Source organism: Phacochoerus africanus, chromosome 11, assembly GCF_016906955.1.
Source record: "Phacochoerus africanus isolate WHEZ1 chromosome 11, ROS_Pafr_v1, whole genome shotgun sequence".
Lineage (NCBI taxonomy): Eukaryota > Metazoa > Chordata > Mammalia > Artiodactyla > Suidae > Phacochoerus > Phacochoerus africanus.
This window is the reverse complement of record NC_062554.1, coordinates 106398744-106423650: the sequence shown is the minus strand read 5'-3', so window position 1 is coordinate 106423650 and position 24907 is coordinate 106398744. Positions and strand designations below refer to the sequence as shown.

General features: G+C 35.4%; 1 protein-coding gene across 1 annotated transcript in view; it reads left to right on the top strand.

Annotated features, from left to right (window-relative positions):
- COG5 (component of oligomeric golgi complex 5) overlaps positions 1–24907 on the top strand; it is a 272865-nt gene that overhangs the window by 173210 nt on the left and 74748 nt on the right. Inside the window, 1 exon segment of the mRNA XM_047754267.1 lies at positions 22058–22262. Within this exon segment, the coding sequence (XP_047610223.1) occupies positions 22058–22262 (205 nt within the window).

The window sequence follows — 24907 nt, the reverse complement described above, 5'->3', positions numbered from 1 at the left end:
GGAACCTCCATATGCCACAGGCACAGCCCTAAGAGGACAAAAGACAAAATAATATATATATGTAAGTTTGCCTTTCCTGGATTTCTTAAAAATGTAATCATGCAGTATGAGTTCTTTTATACCAACAGTTAAAGATTTATTCATGTCATTGCGTATTATCAATAGTCCATTTTTTAAATTGCTGATTAAAATTTTGTTTTATAGGTGTATATATAGTTCATCCAGTCCCCAGTTGAGGGATAACTGGGTTGTTACAGTTTGGGGTGATTATGTAAAGCTACTGCAGTCATTTATATAAAGGTCTTTTGTAGACATATGTCTTCATTCTCTCAGTAACTACATAAAAGTAGAATTTCCTGATCATTTAATAAGTATATATTTAAATAATTGCTAAAGTATTTTCTAAGGTGGATTTCATTCCCATCAAGAATGTATGGTAATTTCATTTGCTCTACATTTTTATCAATTCATGACATTATCATTTTAATTTTAGCCATTCTTGTGTTAGTGGATTTTCATTGTGGTTGTAATTGCCATTAGCCTTAAATACTAGTGGTGACCACGTTTTCACATTTTTATTTCCCACCTGTGTATCTTCTTTGGTTAAGTCAAAATTACTGGAGTTCCTGCCATGGCACAGTGGGATCAGAAGTATCTTGGAAGCACTGGAACACAGGTTAAATCCCTGGCCAGGCACAGTGGGTTAAAGATCCCGTGTTGCCGCTGCAGCTTAGATTGTGACTAAGGCTCAGATCTGATCCCTGGCCCAGGAACTCCATATTCAGCGGGGTGGCCAAAAAAAAAAAAAGGAAATATCAAAATCACTGACATTTTAGTTTCATTTAATTTTTTTAGCTTATTGCTTGTCTTAGTTTTAGTGATATCTTTATATATTTATTATTAATATTTTCAAATATCCAGATTCTAGGTCATTTCTCAGATGTATGCTTTGCAGATATTGTCTCCGTCTGTGGTTCGCCTTTTCATGTTCTTAACATTATCTTCCAAATGACAAAAGCTTTTAATTTTGATAAAGTCCAATTTATTAATTTTTCTGTTATAATTAGAATTTTTTTTGACCCAAGAAATCTTTGACTTAAGGCCATAAGTATTTCCTCTTATGTTTTATTCTGGAAGTTTTACTAGATTCATTTTGGAGTTAATTTTCATATATGATGTGAGATAAGGGTCAAAGTTTTTTCTTTGCATGTATATCTAAAAAGTTATACTCTGCCTATTGACTGCCCTGGAGCTTTTGTTGAAAATCATATTGCTATGTATGTGTAAGACTATTTTTGACCCTGCCTTGTTTCATTTTATTTTTGCACATCTATGTTTGTATAAATACCATATCATCTTAATTATTAACATACAAGTCCTCCTAATTTATTTATATATAATTATTTTGGTTATTCTAGGCCCTTTACATTTCCATATGTATATATTTTAGAATTAGGTTATTGTTCTTATAAAGTTTTCTCCTGGAATTTTGATTAGGAATGCATTGAATCTATTGATCAGTTTGTGATGAAGTCACATCTGAACAGCATTGAGTCTTGTGATCCACAAATGTGATGTATCTTCCTGTTACTCTAGGTCTTTTAATTTTCTCTTATCAATGCTGTATAGTTTTTAGTGAGCGGGGCTGGCAAATCTTAAATTTATTACAGTTTCATATATTTTGATGCTATTGTAAATGGTTCTTTTAATTTTACTTTACAGTTGTTCATTGTTAAAATACAGTTGAGTTTTATGTACTGTCCTCGCATCCTTGACTTTATTTGCACTACTTATTCTAGTAGTTCGGGGAGATTTCTAAGTACTTTTTATATCAGTGATCATATAGTCGGCAAATAAAGACAGTTGTACTTCTTTTCCAATCTGGCTTGCTTGCTTGCTTTTTTCTTCCTTTCCTTTTCTTTCTTTCTTTTTTTTTTTTTTTTTGGTCTTTTTTTAGGACCACTCCCACAGCATATGGAGATTCCCAGACTAGGGGTCAAATCGGAACTGTAGCCATTGGGCTACCCCACAGCCACAGCCATGCCAGATCTGAGCCACGTCTCTGACCTGCACCACAGCTGATAGCAATGCCGGAAACTAAACCCACAGAGCAAGGCAAGGCCAGGGGTCAAACCTGCATCCTCATGGATACCCGTCAGATTTGTTTTGGCAGAGAGATGACGGGAACTCCTGAAATCTGGCTTTCTTTTTTTGTCGTCTTCCTACACTGACTAACACTTCCAGAATTGAAGTAGAATTGAAGTGGTTTTTGCTTTGTTCACAATCTTAGAAAGTGTTCAGTTAACTTTAATAGGATCTTAACTGTAGGTTTTTCAGTGATGCCCTCAATCAAATTGAGGATGTTCTCTTCTAATTTTTTGACAGTTTTATTTTGAACTGTTGTTGATTTTTTCCATTGATTATCTGCAATCATTTAGATGACCAAATGATTTTAATTATTTCAGTCTGTTAATATTATGAATTACATTGATTTTTTTTCACTATTGAACTAATCTTGCATTCTTGGATAAATATCACATGGTCATGATGCATTGTTATCCTTTTTATATTTTTGGATTCAAATTGCTTCAAAAAGTTTAAGATTTTTGATTCTATGTTTACAAGATATTAATCTTTAGGGTTTTTTTCTGTTGTTGTTTCTTGTCATGCCTTTTCCAGTTTTGGAATAAGGGTAATGCTAACCTCAGATAATAAATTAGGAATTATTTTCTCCTTCTCAGTTTTCTCAAGCAGTTTGAATAGAATTGGTATTTATTTTTTCCCTACATAGAATTCACCAAAGAAGTCATCTAGGACTGGAATTTTCTTTATAGGAAGTTTTAACTACAAAGTCAACTTTTTTCATAGATACAGGATTACTCCATTTATTTCTTCTTGAGTGAGTGTTGAAAGTTTGTCTTTCAAAGAATTTTTCCAGGTCATCAAAGTTCCCTAATTTTTTGGCATAAAGTTGCTTGCAATGCTTCCATATTACCCTTTGAATGTATATAGAATCTGATGTGATATTCCTTTTCTCATTCCTGATGTTATTAGTTTCTTTTCTCTCTTTTTTCTATTTAACTAAAAGTTTATTAATTTCATTCATCTCAGAAATCAACATTTGATTTCATTGATTTTTCTGTTTTTTATTTTCAGTATTATTTATTTCTACTTTTTATTATTTATTTTTTCTCTTTGCTTTGAGTTTGTTTTGCTCACTTTCTTGTTTATTAAGGCTAAATAAGTTCAGATTATTTATTTAAACTTTTCTTTCTTAATATAAATGTTGATGTTACAAATCTCTGAGTTTTATATACCACAGTCACATTATTATTTCCCCACATGTATAGAAAAATTAAAAGAATAGTGAAATAAACACACACACACACATACCTTTGACTCAAGTTAACAGTTTTCCAACTAAATCAACATTTTTAGATTATGACCTGTTTATTTGAAATTTACAATTTATGAATCTGTTTAGGAGGTAGTTTTTTCAAATATTCAACTATATTATTATGTAAATATACCCTTTCAATAGTTTCTTGCTCTATGTTTAAAAGTAATGGTTTTTCATGAAAATAATTAGAACCATGAAATTTTTTTAGTGTTTAACTTTCACACTGTGTGCTGCTTATGTTTAATGGAATACATTCAGTAAGAAAATACAAAGATGTAAACTTACCTACAAAATAGATAAGCATAATTATAAAATTTATTAATGCTTCACTTTATAGAATAAAAGAAAGCAAATGCAAAGGCTGTTTATAGTTGTTGGAGTGTTTCTGTTTTCAGGTTTTCATTAAAAATTTACTTTATCACTTTAAAGACTTTGTAGACACCTTGGAGTTATTCTAGACCATATTTTATTTCCTTTCTTTAATTTGCATTTTGCATATTTCTTGTCTCAACATGACAGGAATGTACAAAAAAAAAAAAAAACCCACAGCATACTTGAAATGTTTCAAACTTTGTATATAACCATTACATCTTCCAATAGTGTTTATCATTGGTTGATTTAGCACATTTTTTACTAGAAATTCTATAAGATAAAGTTCATCTTAATGGATCACACAAATATTGAGAGAGTTTAACCCTAGGAAGTGGGACTGGAATGGAAATACCCTTCTCTCTCATTCAGTCCTCTGTGTCAGTTTGGGGTCTGGTTGATAGAGTTTTCTTCTCATCATTACTTTTTTTCCACTTTTTGCATGTCTAATAATTTTTGATTGAGTATCAGACATGAATTTTACCTTGTTTGGTGCTAGATACTTTTGTCTTCCTGTAAATGTTCTTATTCTCAAATATTGTAAAGTTACTAAAAAATTATTTGGTCTTTTGAGTCTTGCTTTTTAGATTTATTGGCAAAAACTGAGCAGTTATTCTAGAGCTAATTATTTCCCACTACTGAGGCTAGACTCTTATTACTCAACCAAATAGTTTGTGAATTATGAGGGTTTTTTTGTTTGACTCTTTCAGGAACAGACACTCTTTTCCATTCTTGTGTGAAGAACAGGTATAGTCTCTCTAATCTTTTTGCTCTAACTACTGCCCCCACCTCCCCCAGACTCCTGGAAGTTTCCTCACACACATATGCTGGTTGGTGTCTTGTTGAATATTGAAGGAGAACCATTTGCAGATCTTTGCAGTTCTCTGTTAATGCCGCTCTCTCTTCTCGGGCATGCTGTCCTATGCATTCCAGTTGCTTCTCTCTACCTGGTCTTGGAGACCATAAGGGCAGAAAAGTCTCTTCCTCTTTCCTCCGTCTTAGCCTGGAAACTAGTGCTGGCAGTTACAGGGTTCAGCTCATTTCTTTCCTATCTCTCAAGGATCACATTATTTCATGTTTTTTCTGTTGCTTTTGGGGTTTTTTTAGTTGTTTCAGATAGGAGGGTAATTCTGGTCCCTGTTGCTCCATCTTACTAGAAAGAAGCAGAAGTCCCTCATCTAGTTTTAAGGACAGTGATTAAAATGATGTTTAAAAATATTATATGAAATGTGTGTGTTTAATAGTACTGTCATTTGCTTAGCATTGGTCATCTGCATTCGTATTTTCCTTAACCATTACAACCCTTGGCACTCTCCAAATGCCCTCTTTTTCCCATTCTGCTCACTTTGAGTAATATCCTTATCTCCTGGGTCATCAGGACAGTTAATGTGATGAGGAAGCTCAGTGTTCTGTACCTTCTTTCCAAAGTAAAGCCTTTTTTCCTCCCTTTGGGCCTTAGAAGGCAAGGTAACTGCTTCAAAGCCACCCATTTACAGGTGACTGCCTGCCTGCTTTGTTTACCCTATCTCTCAGCAACATCATTCTCTTTTTTTATTTTGAATTTCCATTTTTCTTTTGATTTTTCCTCCTCTAATAATAAAAACTAAAACAAAACTAGGAAGTTTGTCTTTCGTTACTATCCAATCCCTCCTCTTTAATTCACAGTGCTCAAACTACTCTCAAAGAGTAGTTTACATTTTATTATCTTCATTTTCATACTGTCAGTTTCTCAACTAGGTGTACTCTTGACTATCTTCCATTCTACTGAAATTGTTTTGAAGTAAGCAATGACCTCTCTCTCTTTTTTTTCTTTTTTTCCATATCTTTTTTCTTTTTGGCTGCGCCTGCAGCATATGGAAGTTCCCAGGCCAGGGACTGAACTGGAGCCACAGCAGTGACAATGCCAAATCCTTAACCACTAGGCCACTGGGGAACTCCACCCTACCTTTTCATTACCAAATCTGGATGTTTTTCAGTTCTAATCCTGTGGAACTTAACTGGCTGATGTAGTCAAAGAAGCCTCTGAGAGAAAACACAGTATTTTTAGACAGAAAAAATGCCATCACTATTTTACGTTCAGAATAGTTGGTTACTTCTGCTAACATTATTACTGTAATAACTTCCTTTGGGAGAACTCCAAAGTAAGTTTTTTTGGTTAAGTACTGTCCATTTATATAGCACATACAGTCCCTGAAGTGTACTGTAGTACTTCTTAAAATTATAGACAGGCAGTATTAAGGAAATGCAACCATCTGCAGAAGTGAAGTTATACACAATGTAACAGATTGTCTAAGTAATATTTTGCAGAAAATATCTAAAGGGAAAATTTCCTAGTTAGGATCATGTTCTTTCAGATTATAAATGTTCATGCTTAGTAAAAAGAAGTTCTGCTAGATATAATCTAGGGGTTTGACAATTAATTTTCTTTATTTAAAAGAAAAGGGGCCTGAATTTGTCACCATGAAGATCCAAAATGGCTTATATAAGAAATGTTCTGCTTTAATTATCTATGGCTGATAGTTATTTCCAAGATAATGTCTAAACTTTATGTCTATTATTTCTCTATTGCAGTTTCCAGATAATAATGTTTGTTCGCCAACCTGTTGGGTTATGATACATACGTTTTTTTCAAGTCTCAATAAAAACATGAAAAATATGCCATCATCATTTTGAACTCTGACGTCATAATTCTTCTTTGTAATTTAAAGATTTTCCCAGAATGTCTTTATCTCCCTTACTTAGTTTTTCTCCATAGCTCTTATCACTTCCTAATACACTGTATTATTTATTATGCCAGGGCCCTTCTCTCCATCCACTAGCATGTAATTCCCTATAAGACATGGAATACTGTGTTGATCAGGCACTTCAATGTCTGAAAGAGTACCTAGCACACCGTAACGCTTCATTAAATGCTTGCAGACTGGAAGGAAGGAAGCAAGGAAGAAACAATGCCACTGTCCTTTTATAAAAGCTTAAAACTTAAAAACAGTGCTTATTTGAAATGTGCTTAAAACATGGTAACAAGTAAGTCTATTTTAAAATATTTAAATCCCTTTGTGCAGTATTAGTCTCTCAAAATTGTTAAGCAAGTCAAAGAGATGATTCATACAATTAAGAGAGCAACATGGTATATATATGTATCTGTAGTGCTTTGGAAAATCAAGTGTGAATAAGAGAATACACAGGAGATACACACATTTGAAGATTTAGAAAGCTTTAAGCCTTGAACTATATGCTAAAACTCGGTATTGCTTTCTTTTAAAAAATACAGTGATTGGAGTTTCTGTTGTGGCACAACAGAAATGAATCCAACTAGGAACCATGAGGTTGCAGGTTCAATCCCAGGCCTCACTTATTGGGTTAAGGATGTGGCATTGCCATGAGCTGTGGTGTAGGTCGCAGATGTGGCTCAGATCCTGCATTGCTGTGGCTGTGGCGTAGGCTGGCTGCTGTAGCTCTGATTGGACCCCTAGCCTGGGAACCTCCATATGCTGTGGGTGCAGCCGTAAAAAGCAAAAACAAACAGACAAAAAAAACAAAAATACATTGATAAATCAGGAGTTCAACCTTCTTGAGAAGTAGGGGGATAAACAAGCTATACAATTGTTAATACTTTATTTAATGTAGCTTTTTTAAATGTAGAATAGTGTCCATGTTAAATGAGATTTTACTGTGATACATTTCTTAAAAGTTAATGTACAACTTAAATATATATACTTGGGTATCTCATCCCTCATTTTAAGAACCTTTTAGCATTTTGATCCCTGCAGCTGAAGCATTCTTTCGTTACAAAGTTTTAATGAGTTTATAGGGAACTATACTATGCACCATATATAGCACATAAAGAAGAAAACTTGTAGCTTGCTCAAAAAGAGAATTTGAAAACTTAAGAGGAGTATTTTATGAAAGTACTCAAAGTTTATATAACCTGAAGGAAAAATCTAATCATAAAGCAAGTTTTTAAAAACTTTGTTTGGCAGGACAAATTTGATCATGTAATTCTCTGATAAAATATTGCATTGATAAAATTATGTTGTAGGGAGTTCCCTGGTGACCTAGCAGTTAAGGATCTGGGTTAGTCACTGCTGTGGCGCAGGTTTGATCCCCAGCCTGGGAACTTCTGTGTGCTGTGGGCGCAACAAAAAAAATTTATGTTGTACATACTAATAAAATATTGTAAATCAGTTGAATCTAACTTTCATTGATTTCTCATTGCTCTTTTAAAAAATCATCATTAGAGTAAAATGCATGGGATCCTTGAACAATGTGGTGTCTCAGAGCACCTTCTGTGTAGCAAGAAATCCACATGTCACTGTTGCTGGCCCTCCAGATTTGTGATTCTGCATCTGTGAATTCACCTAACTGCAGACTGTGTAGTAGTACTGTAAAAAACCCACATATAAGTGGATGCATTCAGTTCAAACCCATATTGTTCAAGGGTCAACTGTACTCATTTAAAAAAGTATGAGTATCATACTTATATACCTGAATGAATTTTCCACATCTCAATACAAAATCAAGATCCAGAAACAGAATGTTACCTACATCCAGAAGCCCCCCCTTAGGCTGCCTTCTAGTTCCTGCCTGCTATTCTCCTAACAAGAGTAACCACAAATTTCCGATGGTATGGATTTTTTTATTTTAATTACAGTTATTTTGGAGTTCCCTTCATGGCTCAGCAGTTACGGAACCTGACTAGGATCCATGAGGACGCAGGTTTGGTCCCTAGCCTTGCTCAGTGAGCTAAGGATCCGGCATTGTGGTCAGCTGTGGTGTAGGTCGCAGATGCAGCTCGGATCCTGCATTGCTGTGGCTGTGACGTAGGCTGGTGGCTAAAGCTCCAATTTGACCCCTAGCTGAGAACCTCCATATGCCGCAGGTGTGGCCCTAAAATAGCAATAAATAAATAAATAAAATAAAATTACTGTTATTTTATATAGATAAAACCATCCAGTTTTACTCTTGTGTTTGTTGTCCAAATCTCTTGCTCTACATGTTTCTAAGAGTCTTAGAGATTGCTGCATGTACTTGTAAGTCATTCTCGGCATTATGAAATAATCCATTCTGTGAATGTGTTAGAATATATTTATCCACCACATTATAGATGAGTGTTGAGGTGGTTTCCCATTTTGAGCTATTTTCAGTAATGATGCTTGGCAATTGTGTCCTTTTTTCTTGGAATAAACCCAGAAATGGAAAATAGGTAGTTGTGGTAGACAGAATAATAGCTCTCCCAGAAATTTGCTTGTGTTACCTTACATGGCAGAAAGGATTTTGCAGATGTGATTGAACAATCTTGATGTGGAGAGATTATCCTGAATCTTCTGGGTGGGCCCTTGTAGTCATAAAGGTCCTTAGAGGGGTACAAGGGAGGTGAAAGTCGGAGAGGAGTCATGGAAATAGAGATCGAAAGGATGCAATTGCTGGAAGGGGACCACAAGCCAAGGAGTGGAGGCAAGTGGAAAAGTCAAGTAAAAAACCTCCTAGAACCTCCAGAAGGAAGGCAACTCTCATGACACCTTAATTGTGGTTTCACTAAACCAAGTTTGTACCTCTGACCTCCAGAAGTGCAAGACAATACACTTACATTGTTTTAAGCCACCAAGTTTGTAGTAATTTGTTTCAGTAGCTGTAGGACCTGAATATAGTAGGTGAGTATGCATGTATTTAGTTTTGGTAGACATTGCCAAAAAGTTTTCCAGAGTTGCTATACCATTTTAAACTCCCATTGACAGTATGAGTCCCAGTTTTTCTTGTCCTTGCAGCACTTGGACTTTCTGGTTTTTGTTTTAGCCCTTCTGATGGATGTTTAGTCAAATCACATTGTGGATTTAATTTTTATTTCCTTTGTGATTAATGATATTCATTTTTTCATATATTCTTTGGCCATTTGCATATGCTCTTTTACAGAATCTGTTAATTTTCTATAGAATTGTCAGTCTTACTGATTCATAGGGTTTTATTTGCATATTATGAAGTATTTTGCTGGATTCTTTTCTCTCCCTTTGGCTAACCATGTCAATTTGAGTTGGTTTGGAGTTGCTCCAATTTATTAAGACTTTGTCTATCTCTAGTTCTCTCTTTTTCTTAGGCAGTCTTCTAAGCTTTTAATTGCGAAGTTGGAGGGTCTTTTTCTCCTCTGCCTTGAAATAATTGCGGTTGACCTAACTCTGTCATCCAGAGGTTTCCAGACAGGCTCTTTCGCCTCCCACCACATGAAGCTGCAGAATCTGGTGACTGTCTTCCTAGAAGGAACACCTACTTCTATTTGTAGCATGTTCTCTCCCCACCCCAGGTGGTCTTGTTTCCTGAGAATATGTTCACAACAAATATGAAGGATGTTTTATCTCTGCACTTTGAGGCTCTAGACCTAGTTCCCAGCTTTCCTTGCAGCTGCATAATTAAGTAAATCTTCCATAGGATGCATGGGTTGAAAATAATTGTTTCAAAATATTCACTCCAGCCCCATGAACTAAAAAGTTTTGCCAGTTTCCCCCTTTTCCACCAGAGGTTCACTGTGTGGGCCAAGCTTGAATTTTTGAAAATAGATCTGCCCTCTTTCGTTGTCGCAATGGGAGCAAGGGTCTGCCTCCATTCTTTTCCTGTTACTCTCAAGATACAGCCCCAACCTGACACTCTGGTCCTTTCCTATCTCTTTAGTGCTCATTTTTTCTCCCTTGTAAATTTCTTTATCTCTGTACTTGAGCTTTAGTTCTTGAATGAATTACCCTCTTTCTTTTTTCAGTGTTTACAAATACCTGAAACACACATTTCTATTCTCTTTCTCATCTGGATAACTCACTCTCATCTTTCCAGTCTCAGTTTAGAAACAGAGTGTTCCTCAACTCGTCCCTCCCCCCCCAACACACACACACAAATATGGGTATGACATCCTCTTTCTGCTCCCACAAAGCTCTCACATGTTCCCAATTTTAGTACTCACCCCTCTGCATTGTAATAGCTCACTTCCTTGTCTGTTTCTCCCACTGGGCTCTAGAGAAAGCTTCTCTGTGTACCTCTGTTCCACATTATATTCCAGTCACATAGCACAGTGCTCAGTACAGAGTAGACAACCTATTGAAATGGATCTCTAAAATGTTAAATTAATATAAAAGGCTTTAAGAATTAGGAGGAAATCTGAAGAAAAAACAACCTGTAAGATAAAAATACTCATTTAAAAAGTAAACATTTATAAGATAAACGAGACCCTAAAATATGAAGCACTTTTAGGAAATAAACAGTATGTATATAATAAACAGGTACGTGAAAGCATGGTGTAAAAATATTAGGATTATTATTATAGGATAAAGAATAGTCACATAATTTTTGTTTTGCCCTTATGCCTTTATTTTACTTTTTTGCCCTGAGCATTTTATATCATCAGTTATAAAGTAGGAAGCAGTTTCTTTGAGGTAAAAGAAAGCAAATAGGAGATTAAGATAATTAAATTTTCCGTGAAGATTTGTTGAGTGGATAAATGTGATCCAGTAGTTATGGAAATGATTAAACTGATCAGAGTTGAAGAGTTCCAGTAGTTATGAAAATGAATAAAGAGCTCAGAGAAAAAAAAATCTTCTCTTTACTTCATATAGTAGGGTAAATTCCAAGTGGATCAAAGAATTACATGTAAAATACAAAGCCATTCAGGTGCTACAAGAAATATAAGTGAACAAGCTAGGAATAGGGAAAACTTGTCTGATTTAGTATACAGAAACAATGATGAAAAGATTGATAATTGATTATACTTAAAAATTTACATGGAGGAAAAACACCTTTAAGTAAAATAAAAAGACAACAAACTAGAAAAATACAACTTACATCAAAGCAAAGGAGTTAGTGTCCTTGATATTCATAAAGCTTCTAAAATAAGAAAAACAACAGTACAGAAAAAAATTGTGGGTATCTCTTAAGTGCTTGAAAAAGATGCTCAGTGTCACTCAGAAATAGAGAAATGCAAAATAAAAGTGCACAGAAACTCCATTTCTCATCAAGTTAGCAAAAAGTCAAAAAAGTTTGATAACACTCTGTTGTCAAGCCCATGGTGGGGGGACATAATCACTCGCACACATTTTTTTTTTACAGTAAAAAAAATTTTACACATTGTTAATTAGCATACCAACTTTAATTTCTAAGAAAATTAATGAAATATATAAGTATCTAACAAAATTATACAAGCAGTTGTTTTTTACTCTGCTGTTCTACTTCTAAGAATGTCTTCCATAAATGCACTAGCAAAAATATCAAGAGGCATATTTTGGGAATATGCCCAGTTGGCTGTTCATAGCATCATTATGTGGAAAAAACTGGAAACAGCACAAATGTTCATAAGTAGAAGATTAGTTAAACAAATGGTGATGCATCCATAGAATGGATGGTGCATCCATAGAATGGAATGCCATGCAGCTATACAAAGGAATAAGAAATAAAAAGAGAAATGAGGAATATTTTTATATACTGTCATGGAGCAATCTCCAAATTATATTGTGTAAGTTCTTAAAAAATGAGGTGTAAGAGGAGTTCCCCTTGTGGCTCAGCAGGAATGAGTCTGACTAGTATCCATGAGGATACAGGTTCAGTCCCTGGCATGAGCTGTGGTGTAAGTTGCAGACTCTGCTCAGATCCTGCTTTGCTGTGACTGTGGTGTAGGCTAGTGGCTACAGCTCTGATTCGACCCCTAGCATGGGAACCTCCATGTGCCTCAAGTGTGGCCCTGAAAACTCAAAAAAAATAAAATGAGATGTAAGTAAATACATGTTCTTGCTTATATTTTTAAATAGTATAAGGATAAACCAGAAAATCCAGAAAAAAAAATGTTTACCAGTAGTGTGGGAGGGAGTGTGTGAAGAATGCATTGGAGAATCCAGAGATGAAAGCTAGACTTCTTTGAATATACTTTTTTGTGGAAATTTAACTTTGAAGTTAAATAAATAGCTTATATAGTTGTAATACAAAATTAAAATGAAAGATGAAATTACTGGAGTTCCCACTGTGGCTTAGTGGTAACGAACCCAACCAACCAGTCTCCATGAGGATGCAGGTCCTATCATTGCTCAGTGGGTTAAGGATCTGGCATTGTCTCGAACTGTGGTGTAGGTTGCAGGCACTGCTCAGATCCCACGTTGCTGTGACTGTGGCATAGCCTAGCAGCTGCAGCTCCAATTTGACCCCTAGCTTGGGAATTTCCATATGCCACAGGTTCAGCTCTAAAAACCCAAAGAAAAATAACCGAAAAAAAAGAAGAAATTACTGAAAATCAAAAGAATGGAAATCTTAATGCAAATATATGTCCAGTTGGAAGCACAACTACACAGAGGCACTCTTTCATTTGATTTTTTACTTTACTCGTTTGACTACCTTTTTAAAACTTTTTTAAAATTGGAATATGGTTAATTTAAAATATTGTGTTAGTTTTCAGGTTACAGCACAGTGATTCAGTTATGTATATTCAGCTATATATGTAGTATATATGCATATTTTAATTCTTTTCCATTATAGGTTATTACAAGATATTGAATCTAGTTCCCTGTGATATACAGTAGTAGTAGGTTGTTTATCTATTTTATGACCATTTTACTGTTAAACACAGTAATATGTCTTCATAGCCCTACTGAAATATACTTACAGGGTAGCAAAAGCTTTCCCCAAAATACATTAACTCTTTTCAATAATTGTATTCTTTATAGTAGTGTTATTGTTAGAATGTTGTGTGTTGTGGTGTAAATAATTATGTTTTTGTCATAGTGAGTCTGGATTTTCAGCATAGGTGAAACAAGATATTAAAATGGGTATGATTGACAACGTATTTTTCTTTAAAAATATATAATTTTATTTGCATTCATTTCAGAGCCTTGCTCATCAAAAAAGCCTAGAAATAATGACCATTTCATTAGTACTGAACCCCTCTAACACCAATGTTATGGTTTTATTTTTTATTTTTATTTTTTTTGTCTTTGTAGTGTCACACCCTCGGCACATAAAGTTCCAAGGGTAGGGGTCGAATTGGAGCTTTAGCTGCTGGCCTGCTCCACAGCCACAATAACACTAGATCCAAGCTGCATCTGCAACCTGCACCACAGCTCACGGCAATGCCAGATCCTTAATCCACTGAATGAGGCCAGGAAGCAAACCCCTGTGCTCACGGATACTAGTTGGGTTCGTTACCACTGCTCCACCACGGGAATTCTCTGATGTCATGGTTTTAAAACTTGATTTCCCATTAAAAGAAATCACAGTTCCTTGAAGAAATGGCTGGTTTGGGGTTTGGGGCAGGATATATGCAGGATAATTTTGTAACATCATACACTAGAAAGCACAGAAGATATGAAGACCAAGACTATTAAGATTGAGTTAATGACTCAGGAAGCAATTTGAATAGATATATCTACCAGAAGGAATAAATTTAGCATCCAGAAGCATAACAGTCACAAGTGCTTGAAATTCATCCAGTATGTCTAAATCCATGAGTTCATAATGATACTAATAAAGAAATACTTTTTGGTTATCCTTGGTGAAACCATGGTAACCTACTCCTTACTTTGAAAAGTGGTAGATAAAGGGGGAAAAATTAAACATTTTTCCTGCTTTTCTTATACAAATGGTATGTCAGAGAAGCCAAATAATAGATAGCATTTTTATTTATAAAAATATTATCTGTAATAAGTGTGCAAAGAATGTTACAGTATATTCATTTTGGAATCTTCTAGTAGATCTGGGCAATGACTATTAATGGACAGCTAATATAAAAAGGCAGATAATACACAAATTCAGATGCTACGTATGTAGTAGTCTTATCAGAAATTATAGACCCTGGAATCAGATGAAATCTCTTATCAGTTGCAGTGATTTTCAACTTGGTTGCACATTAGAATCACTTGCAGAGTGTTTAAAAATTTCAAAGCCTAGGCTCCAATTACATTAAAGTTTCTGAGGGTGAGGCCCAAGCATCAGGATATTTTAAAGCTTCCAAAGTTGTTTGTGCAGCCAAGCTTGAAATGTACTGTTTAAGATCCAGCTGATAATTCACAGGAAGTTTGGGGATCAGAGAGTGTGATCTGCAAAGTCCAGAGTGCTCTGTAGGATATATGACCCAGTTTCTTAAATAAAGAATTAAAAGGAATTTAAAAAAGAGGGATTATAGATGAGGCTTGATGATATATCCACTTATTATACTATAGGGACTATTTATGGGTCCTAAATCAAACTAACCATAAAAAAGTCACAAGTCAGTCATGTAAATGTGATCAATTTTTTGAAGTGTGATAAAAGAACTATGGTTATTTTTAATAGTCTTTACTGTCGGAGATACATGCTGAAATATTTATCGGTGAAATGATATGATGTTTAAAATTGGTTCCAAAGTAACTGGCATTAGTGGAAGAGGATTGGCTAGAGATATAGATAAAATAAGATTGAGTTGATAAGTGATGGATAGGGAGAGGTTCTCTTCCTATTATATGTTTAAAATCTAACATAACAGTTTTTTCAAAATATCAAGGGAAATATTTAAGACAGAAGAAAGAAGTCAGCAAAGAAGAACAAGAAAAACAGATCAGAAGAGTAGAAAACCCAGGAGAGAACAGGATTATGGTGAGATTCATAGAGGAGTGAGTGATCCAGTGAGAGGAGATCCAGTGAGAGGAGATCAGACAGACACCCACAGGTTTTGGCAGTCAGAATGGGACTGTAACTTTTACCAAAAGAGTTTCAGCAGCATTGTGGCAGTGGGAAGTCAGTTGCAGCCTGGAGGAGAGAAGGAAATGTGTGTAGATGACTATTACAGGGAAGGACAGGACAGTGACGACAAGTCAACTGTTAGAGGGTCAAGTGGGAAGCATTTACCATGTTATTTGTACTTTCAGTTTTTTATGTGATGAGAGCATGGTCAATCTTTTCTTTTTAATTTATGGGAAGCTAAAAATACAGAAGAGAATAATAGTCTTGGAGGAGGTGAAATGGGATGAAATTAAGCATGGAAGTTGAAAAATTGATCGTATGTAGAATGGATACCTGTTCCTGTGAAGAAGGCTGAAGACTAGAACTATTATAGGGGAATAAAGGGTAAGAAGTTGAAGGCGACCTTTATTTTTACTGTACCCTTTATTTTTTATTAAGAGATAATGAGGAGGGCCATCTTCATATCATAAATGGATTCAGGGTTAACTAGTGAAGAGTCTGGAGGAGAATGTCTATAGAGTTTATATTCCTCCTAAAAGGGAAGGTTGTGGTATACATGCACACTCAGTTGGTACTGGATTCCATAACTTTCTGTTGCTGCTATTGTGAACAAAACCAAACCAAAACAAAACCTAAGAAACCTTGTAGGAACCAAAGCCAGATATTTTCAGACAGTCATTCCATCCTAATTTTATATATATAAATATATACTTATAAATACACATTTATAAATATTTTTATATATTTGTGTGTATAAAATATATTTTATGTATAAAATATAATTATATGAATATATAAGATACATGTAAATATATGTGTGTTTTAAAATATACTCATTTATAAATATACATATTTGCATACAAATATTGTATGTATATATTTAAATATATTTATATAATAATTTATATGATTATGTGTGTATATATATATATATAATTTGTACATGTGGCTAATCTTAGATTTTGGGGTTTTTTTTAAGTCAAATTCTCCATTCAAAGCTTAATGTTTTAGTCTTTGATCAGATTTTCCATTTAAAACTTGCCTTTTACTGTCTTTTCATCTTAAATGGGGTTTCTCGGAGTTTTTAAAAGGTCTGTTTTCTATTCTGATTTAGCATTATTAATTCATAATTTTAGAATTAAATCAAAAGACATTAATCCTCAATAAAATATATTTATAATTAGTTTTAGTTCATATAAACATTGATTTGCTTTTACTATATGTCTTGGACCATAGATTTCTGGAACTTAGAAGGAGTTCTTTTTATTACTAATGGGAAAACGTATTAACCATGTTTTATTCTGTACTTCTGAACTACTTTTATGGTGTATTTAGGCTTTTTTTTCAAAAATACTTTAAACAATTTTTATATGAAACTTTTGACTAAGAAGGAGTAAAAAAGTCTATAGTATATGAGTATTTGAAAAGTAGGCATTTGTCAGACTGCTTGAGAGATGCTGAAGCAGGGGGCCTAAAAAGTCTGACCCATAGAAACTGAAATAATAAATGTGTTTTTAAAAATAAGCAGCTACATTTGTGGCAACTTATTACAAACCATTGAATACCTAATGCAATTATGAAACAAAACAGTTTCCAAGACATACCAAACCCAGTATATTACTGAAGTCCTTTGCTTTCATAGAGCTAGGTGATTAAGTGCAAGGCTAACAGTTTTTATTGGGAATTGAACCAGTTAGGAAAGAGATCAACTAGAAATGAGTAGTTATTACTATAAAAAAGGAAGGACTCAACCTGGCTATAGTGGCTGATTCTCTCAGGCCAAGGTATCTAAAAAACTTGGCAAGTTGTTAAAACAAGAGCAGTGGCCTCTGTTGGGATAATCCTTTGCATTTGCTGTTTTCTTCCATCTGAATCCTTACTATTCTTCAAAGCACCTAACACTGCCTGGCATTATGTCATACACTGAGTTGTGTATTGTCTTTCTCCTTCACTAGAATATAAGCTCCTTAGGGGTAGGATCTTTGCTTGTTGTGTTCACTACTATATATGCACCATTTACAACAGTACTTGTCATGTAATAAATGATAAGTAAATATGTGTTGAGTGGATAAATCTGCATTCCAGATTTCATGCTGACCAGAATTTGGTTGTCTGAAGGTTGGTGGGAGTTCTAAGGAGTAATGCCCATTGTTGGTCCAGACCCTAGTCAGTGGCCTACAGATGAGGTATTTCAGCCACTCCACTGGGAGATGGAGTAGCAGAAGCACAGATACAGACTGGATTTAGTATAACTACTCAAGACTAAGGCAGGAGCTGTGAGATAGAGCAACTATTAGGACCATCCTCTAAAGCCTTTGAACCAGGGGGTCTGGGAGTAGTAAGGCAATTAAGCCTAGGCTATTAGAATCTAGGAAAATAATGCATTCCATTTCTAGACTTTTCTTCATTTTTTCATTTTGTTTGTTCATTCAATAATTCAATTCCTGGTATGTAGGTAAAGGAAATAAAAAGACAAGTCAAATAATATCCATGTTCTCATTAAAATTGCATTTTAAAGGAGGAACATAGACAGTCAACACAGATTAATGAGTAACTTCTTACAGTGTTCATTACTATGAAGAAATCTTTATAAAACAAGGTACTGGAATAAAGATGAATTTCATCTCCCTGTTAGTGTCTGTATTGGAATCAGTAGTTATTGCTCAAAAAGAACTGTTGCTCTTACAAGGGTATAATCTGAGTAATGAATTACTAAATAATGTGATTAGTAACCTGTCATTTTCTATCTAGAAGTTATTTTTTAGATTATTAAGATGTGCCATATGTGTTCCATAGACATTTATCAAATGATTGATTATAATCAAGTTTATAGATAATGTGAACATTTGATAAATACTTATAAAAGAAAGTAAAGTAGAATTTAACTTCAAGATTTAACATACACAGAGTTCCTATCGTGGCGCAGCGGAAATGAATCTGACTAGGAACCATGAGGTTGCAGGTTGGATCCCTGGCCTCGCTCAGTGGGTTAAGGATCTGGCGGTGCCTTGAGCTGTGGTGTAGGTTGCAGACACAGCTCGTATCTAGCTTTGCTGTGGCTGTGGTGTAGGCCGGCAGCTACAGCTCCAATTAGACCCCTAGCCTGGGAACCTCCGTTTGCCACGGGTGCGGCCCTAAAAGGATAAAAGATGAAAGATTTAAAAAAAAAAAAGGAAAAAAAAAGATTTAACACACAATATTTATTTGTAAGCTTTAAGTATATTTGACTTAAGTAACTTAGAATTGATTAATCACTCACATTTACTAAGATAATGAAGTTTGACTATCTGAAACCCTCAGCTGTGATTTGCTCTATTTTATCATTAAGAAATATTTGCTTGTTTCAGGCAATGTGCTAAGTACCAAATATGCACTGATGAAAACAAGTATTGTCCTTGTCTTCATGAGTTTATAGTCAAGTTGGGGAAACATATTTTAAGCAAATGAAATTAGAAATTATGGTAAATGCAAAGAAGGCAAAGAACAGATTGTTAATAGAATATAACAAAAGGAATATCATTTAGATTAGAGGAGTTGAGAACTGTAAAGGATCTGAGATTCTGCCCTACTTAAAAAGACTAGCCTGCCAAAGTTTTCTCAATATTGTCAAAAGACATGAAACTCCTGGGTCAGAGCAGAAGGATTTTCTTACTCACAGCACAACAAGCTGCATGAGTGTTGGCGTAGTTGTTTGTACAGTTCTCATGCCTCCAGGTCTTTTTATGTCCACGTGAATGACTGATATGCTCTGAGTTTGCGTCACGGGTGAGAACCTTAAAGCTTGGAAAATTTACCACTTTTGCCTTAAGCAATAAGCTCTTTGTGAGCAGGGCAAAGTTACCTCATCTTTCAGGGTTGCTTACTGCTAATGCAAACCCGATAAACAGACTGTGTAATTAGAGCAACCAGGAAAGAAAAAAAAAAAAAAAAAAGCAACCAGGGGCTTGCACTACTGCCATACCCTGCAAGAATGTGTGGGGAAACTCAGGAGCATGGTGAATTGCTTCTTCATCAGAGAATAGGGATTTCAAAGAAGTCCTCTCTGAGTTTTGTTGGTTTTTTTGTTTTGTTTTGGGGTTTTTTGGGTTTTTTTTTGAGTTTTACTACAGTATACTTGGTGTACAATAAACTGAATATAATTAAAATGAACAGTTTGGTAAGTTTTGACATATATGCACAACCACGAAAGCATCACAACAGTCAAGACCAGTGAACAGGAGTTCCGGTCATGGCACAGTGGTTAACGAATCTGACTAGGAACCATGAGGTTTCGGGTTCGATCCCTGGCTTTGCTCAGTGGGTTAAGGATCCGGCATTGCCGTGAGCTGTGGTGTAGGTTGCAGACGCGGCTTGGATCCTGCATTGCTGTGGCTCTGGCGTAGGCCTGCGGCTACAGCTCCAATTGAACCCCTAACCTGGAAACCTCCATATGCCGCGGGAGTGGCCCTAGAAAAGGCAAAAAAAAAAAAAAAAAATAAAAAGACAAAAAAAAAAGACCAGTGAACATATTTATCACCTACAAAACTCTCCATGTACTCCTTTGTAATTCCTCTCCCTGCCATCTCCTTTCTCCTTCCCCAGGCAAATTCTGACCTACTTTTTATCACTATGTGTTAGTTTACTTTTCCTAGAGCTGTGTACAGATTGAATGACATAGCACATATTATTTATTCTTATATGTCTTTCATGCAGTGTGATTGTATTTAGATTCATTCATATTATAATGTGTACTTACTGCTAGATAGTATTCCATTGTGCAACTGTACTACGCTTTGTATATGCATTCACTTGTTGATGGACATTTTGGTGGTTTCCAGTTTTTAGCTATTACAGCTAAAGGTGCTTTAAATGTTCTTGTGTAACTCTTAGGAACATATACTTTTATTCTGTTGAATAAACATGTGGAAGAGGTATAGTTTGACCATGTGGTAGGTATATCTTTAACAGTATAAGAAAATGCCAGACTCTCTTGCCAAATGATCATACAGTTTTTTCCTTTCCGCCAATAGTATATGAGAGTTTCAGTTCCTCTATCTTTATCAACATTTGATTTTTTTAATTTTAGCTATTCTAACAGGTATATAATCATATATCATTTGGATTTTTTTTGGGGGGGACTTGACTCTAAAAACAAAGACAACAACAACAACAAAAAATAAGTGAGACTGTGGCAAACAGAAAAGCCTCTGCACAGCAAAGGAAGTCATCAACAGAATAATAGGGCAGCCTACTGAGTGGAAAAAAAATTTCCAAATCGTATCTCTGATAAGGGGTTAATATCCAAAATGTATGTAGAACTCATGTAACTCAATAGCAAAAACCCAAACTATCCAGTTAAAAAATGGGCAGAGGATCTGAGTAGACATTTTTTTCAAAGACAGTATACAGTTGGCCAACAGGTACATGAAAAGATGCTTAACGTCACTAATAATCAGCAAAATGCAAATCAAAACCACAGTGAGATATCACCTCACAAGTGGTGGAATGGTTAGTATCAAAAAGACAAGAAATAGGGAGTTCCCTTGTGGTGTAGTAGGTTAAGGATCTATTATAGGCACTGCTGTGGCTTAGGTCACTGCTCTGGTGTGGGTTTGATCCCGGGCATGGGAACTTCCACTAGCTGCGGGTATCTCTCCACCCCCACCAAAAAAAAAAAAAAAAAAAAAGCAAGAAATAGCACATATTGATGAGGTTTTAGAAAAAAGGGAACCCTTAAGCACTGTTGGTGAGACTGTAAACTGGTGTAGCCACTCTGAAAAACAGTATGGAGTGTCCTCAGAAATTTAGAAATTGAACTCATTCAGCAATTCCTCTCTGGGTATTTATCCAGAAATTTTCAAATACATTTTTCTGTTACTGATTTCTAATCTAAAATTATTTTGGTTTTCATGCTTTGGATGACTTGAAATCTTTTAAATTTATTCAAGCTGTTCCATGGCATCAGAAATCATTGATTTTTGGTAAAAGTTTCATGAAAATAATGGTTACTTTAGTGTTTTGGATGAAGCACTCTTTAAACGTCAGTGAAGTAGGAGTTCCCTTCGTGGCTCAGCAGAAATGAATCTGACTAGCATCTATGAGGAAGCAGGTTTGATCCCTGGCCTTGCTCAGTGGGTTAAGGATCTGGCGTTGCCATGAGCCTGTGGTATAGGTCATAGATGTGGCTCGGATCCCACATTGCTGTGGCTGTGGTGTAGGCCAGCGGCTACAGCTCCAATTGGACCCCTAGCCTGAGAACCTCCATATTCTGTGGGTGCGGCCCTAAAAAGACAAAAAAAAAAAAAAGTAAATTTTGGGTGTTGGTGTTAAGTTTTTTTTTTTTTAATGCTTATTGATTTTCCATGTATTTGTTTAAAAGTTATCAAGAGAGAATTAAAATCTTCACCTGTAATTATCGATTTGTCTCTTTTTCTTGTAAATTAAATATCTAAGTGTATGGTCCACATATCAAGTGTAGTAAATAGTCTAACATTATTTTGAAAGGCCTAATTAAAACACATCTTCAGTTTGTCCTATAATGTAGGCTATTTGTAGCACCATCTTCATACATAAAATAAATTTTTATTTGCTACATTTTATCTTTTATCTAATCCATTTTATTGTTTTGCTTGGCAGCTTCTATGTTTTTGAAACATGCATTTGAAGGAGAATACCCTAAATTATTGCGTCTTTATAATGACTTATGGAAGCGTCTTCAACAACACAGCCTAAGTATTCAAGGAAATTTTAATTCAACTGGAACTGCAGACCTCTATGCTGACTTACAACACATGGAAGATGACACACAAGACGTGTTCATACCAAAAAAGCCAGAGTATGAGTACGTTGGTTTAACTTGTTTGTTGGCATGTTAAAGATTTTGTCTTTTATTTGTACTCTAACTTAGAATTTAGGAAAACACTAATCTTTCTGAGGATTCATAATGATCCTTATTTATTTATTTACCTTAAAGACTTCATAACACTTTTAACTGAAGAAGGTTGAACTTTATCCTTCGTTGAGCAGTCTGGTTCCTAATTAGAATCCATTGTAAAGTATAACGCCAAGTAAGGTGACTAGAAGCTAAGAGATGAGCATGTCGTTATCATTTATCTTCTGTTGCAATATACCTGTAATTATATCAGATAGCATCATTATAGATGGACTAGTGACTTAAATGTGATATAAAAGGAATGTGTTCAGGAACTATAGTGAAAATATATCTTCTTGTGGGAGAAAACTAAGCACCGTCAAAATTAAACCTGAAAGTCTGTTGGATTATTCATGAAGTACAGTATATGTAGCCGTAATTATGGGCCACATTGGGAAACAGTGTACCATCTCATTCGGTTTAAACCAGCCAGCTTTTCCTCCTAAATTGAAAAAGAGTATTATTTTCAAATTTCTGTCTGAGCACCAAATCAATTGATTGGCTTGCACACCTTCTTTAAACATTAGGATCATGGAATTCCCAGTGTGACACCATGAGTTAAGGATCCAGCGTTGTCCTGCAGTGACTCAGGTTCAGTCCTGGCCTGGGAACTTTCACATGCCATGGATGTGGCCAAAAAATAAATAAATGGAACACTAGGATCATATTTATTCAGATGAGACCAACTCAAGTAACAGCAGATTCTTACCACCTGCCTTGTAAGAAAAACCTGGGTTAGATTTGTGCTGTTTCAATGTCTGTTTCTCTTTCAGTTTTTTTCCCCCCTAAATAGTTAAAATTGAATTGTATTCACTGTAGTATGAAGTTCTGACTGGTAAAATATAGGCTGTAGATGTTTTGACTTGCAAAATAAGTGGCATAAGGGTAGACTAGAGTGATAGGAAGGGAATGGTTCTTTTCTGTTACTCTTTCATGCTAAGCATGGAGACTAGCTGAGGACTAATGCAAGAAGGGGACAAGAGCACCGAACCCAGATCTGTTGATCTAGAAAGATCTAACATTATATTAAGTTTTTTTTAAAGCATATAAAACAGCATATATAATATCATTCTATTTCTGGCTTAGTTCTATTTTTAAATTCATCTGCTTGCACTGAAAAGGTCTAGAAGTACACATACTAAAAGATAATACTGTTTTATCTTCAGGAGGTAGAGTTTTTATATTTTCTACTTTTATTTTAAATGAGCATATGTTACTTGTGTGGGTGGGGAGAAAGGCAGTAAATTGATCGTGGAGGGAAAAAAAATCAGGAAAAAGCAACTGTGTTTTGACTAGTGGGACATCATTGTCACCTTTTGGAGACTAACTTCAGTAAAGTAGTTGGTGGGGAAGAGGAGGGACCCATGTTCTAAGAAGCCAAAAAATAATAAGGGTAATAAGGAGCCAAATGCAATAGGTTTTATGTATTCTTTTCAGAAGTCAGGCAGAGAAGAAAATATGTTTGACCATGTTACCTGAGCCAAAGGAAATTTTTTGTTGTTGTTGTTTTTAAGGATGAAGAGTTGAGAGTGTTTATAGATAGAAGTAGCCAGTGGAGAAAGAGATAAGAGGTACAAGAAAGAAGAGATAATGAATGGAACAAGGCCTTAGAAGAATCTGAATGGCATCAAGGCACAAATAACCAGGCTAACATTTTTTTTTTTTTACCATTGATTATTCGTGCTGAATTTTTGTAAGCCTTTCTTGCTATAGAGAAAATAAAACAAGATAATTTGATAGAGTGCCTTATGTTGGGTGGTCAGGGAAGATGTTTATGAGAAGGTAACATTTGACCTGAGATCTAAATGCTGTGAAGAAATCAAATGTGGAAGATTTGGAGTCAGATTTTTGTAGGCAGAGAGATGAGCAAATTTAGAATCTTTGAGAGAATTAAGATGGAGAGTTGAGGAATTGAAAGCTAGAACACAATGAGTGAGGAAGAGAGAGGAGTATAAAATTGGATCAGAGAAGAAGGGAAATGTCAGATCATGTAGAGCTTTATTCTACATGAGTTTGGAGTTTATTCAAAACAGTGGAACCATTGCTTTTAAACAGAGGAATTACAGGAACAGATAAACAGTTTAAAATTAGCACTCTGGGAGTTCCTGTAGTGGCTCAGTGGAAATGAATCTGACTAGTATCCATGAGGACACAGGTTTGATCCCTGGCTTTGCTTAGTGAGTTAAGGATCCAGTATTGCTGTAAGTTGTGATATAGGTCTAAGATATGGCTTGGATCCTGAGTTGCTGTGGCTGAGGTGTAGGCCAGCAGCTACAGCTCTGATTCCACCCCTAGCCTGGGAACCTCCATATGCTGCAGGTGCAGCCCTAAAAAGACAAAAATAAAATATGCACTCTGGGAGTTCCCTTTGTGGCTCAGTGGTAATGAACCTGACTAATATCCTTGAGGATGTGTGGGTTCGATACCTGGCCTCGCTCAGTGGATCAAAGATCTGCCATTGCCGTAAGCTGTGGTGTAGTTCGCAGATGTGGCTTGGATCTGGCGTTGCTGTGGCTGTGGTGTAGGCTGGCAGCTGCAGCTCTGATTCAACCCCT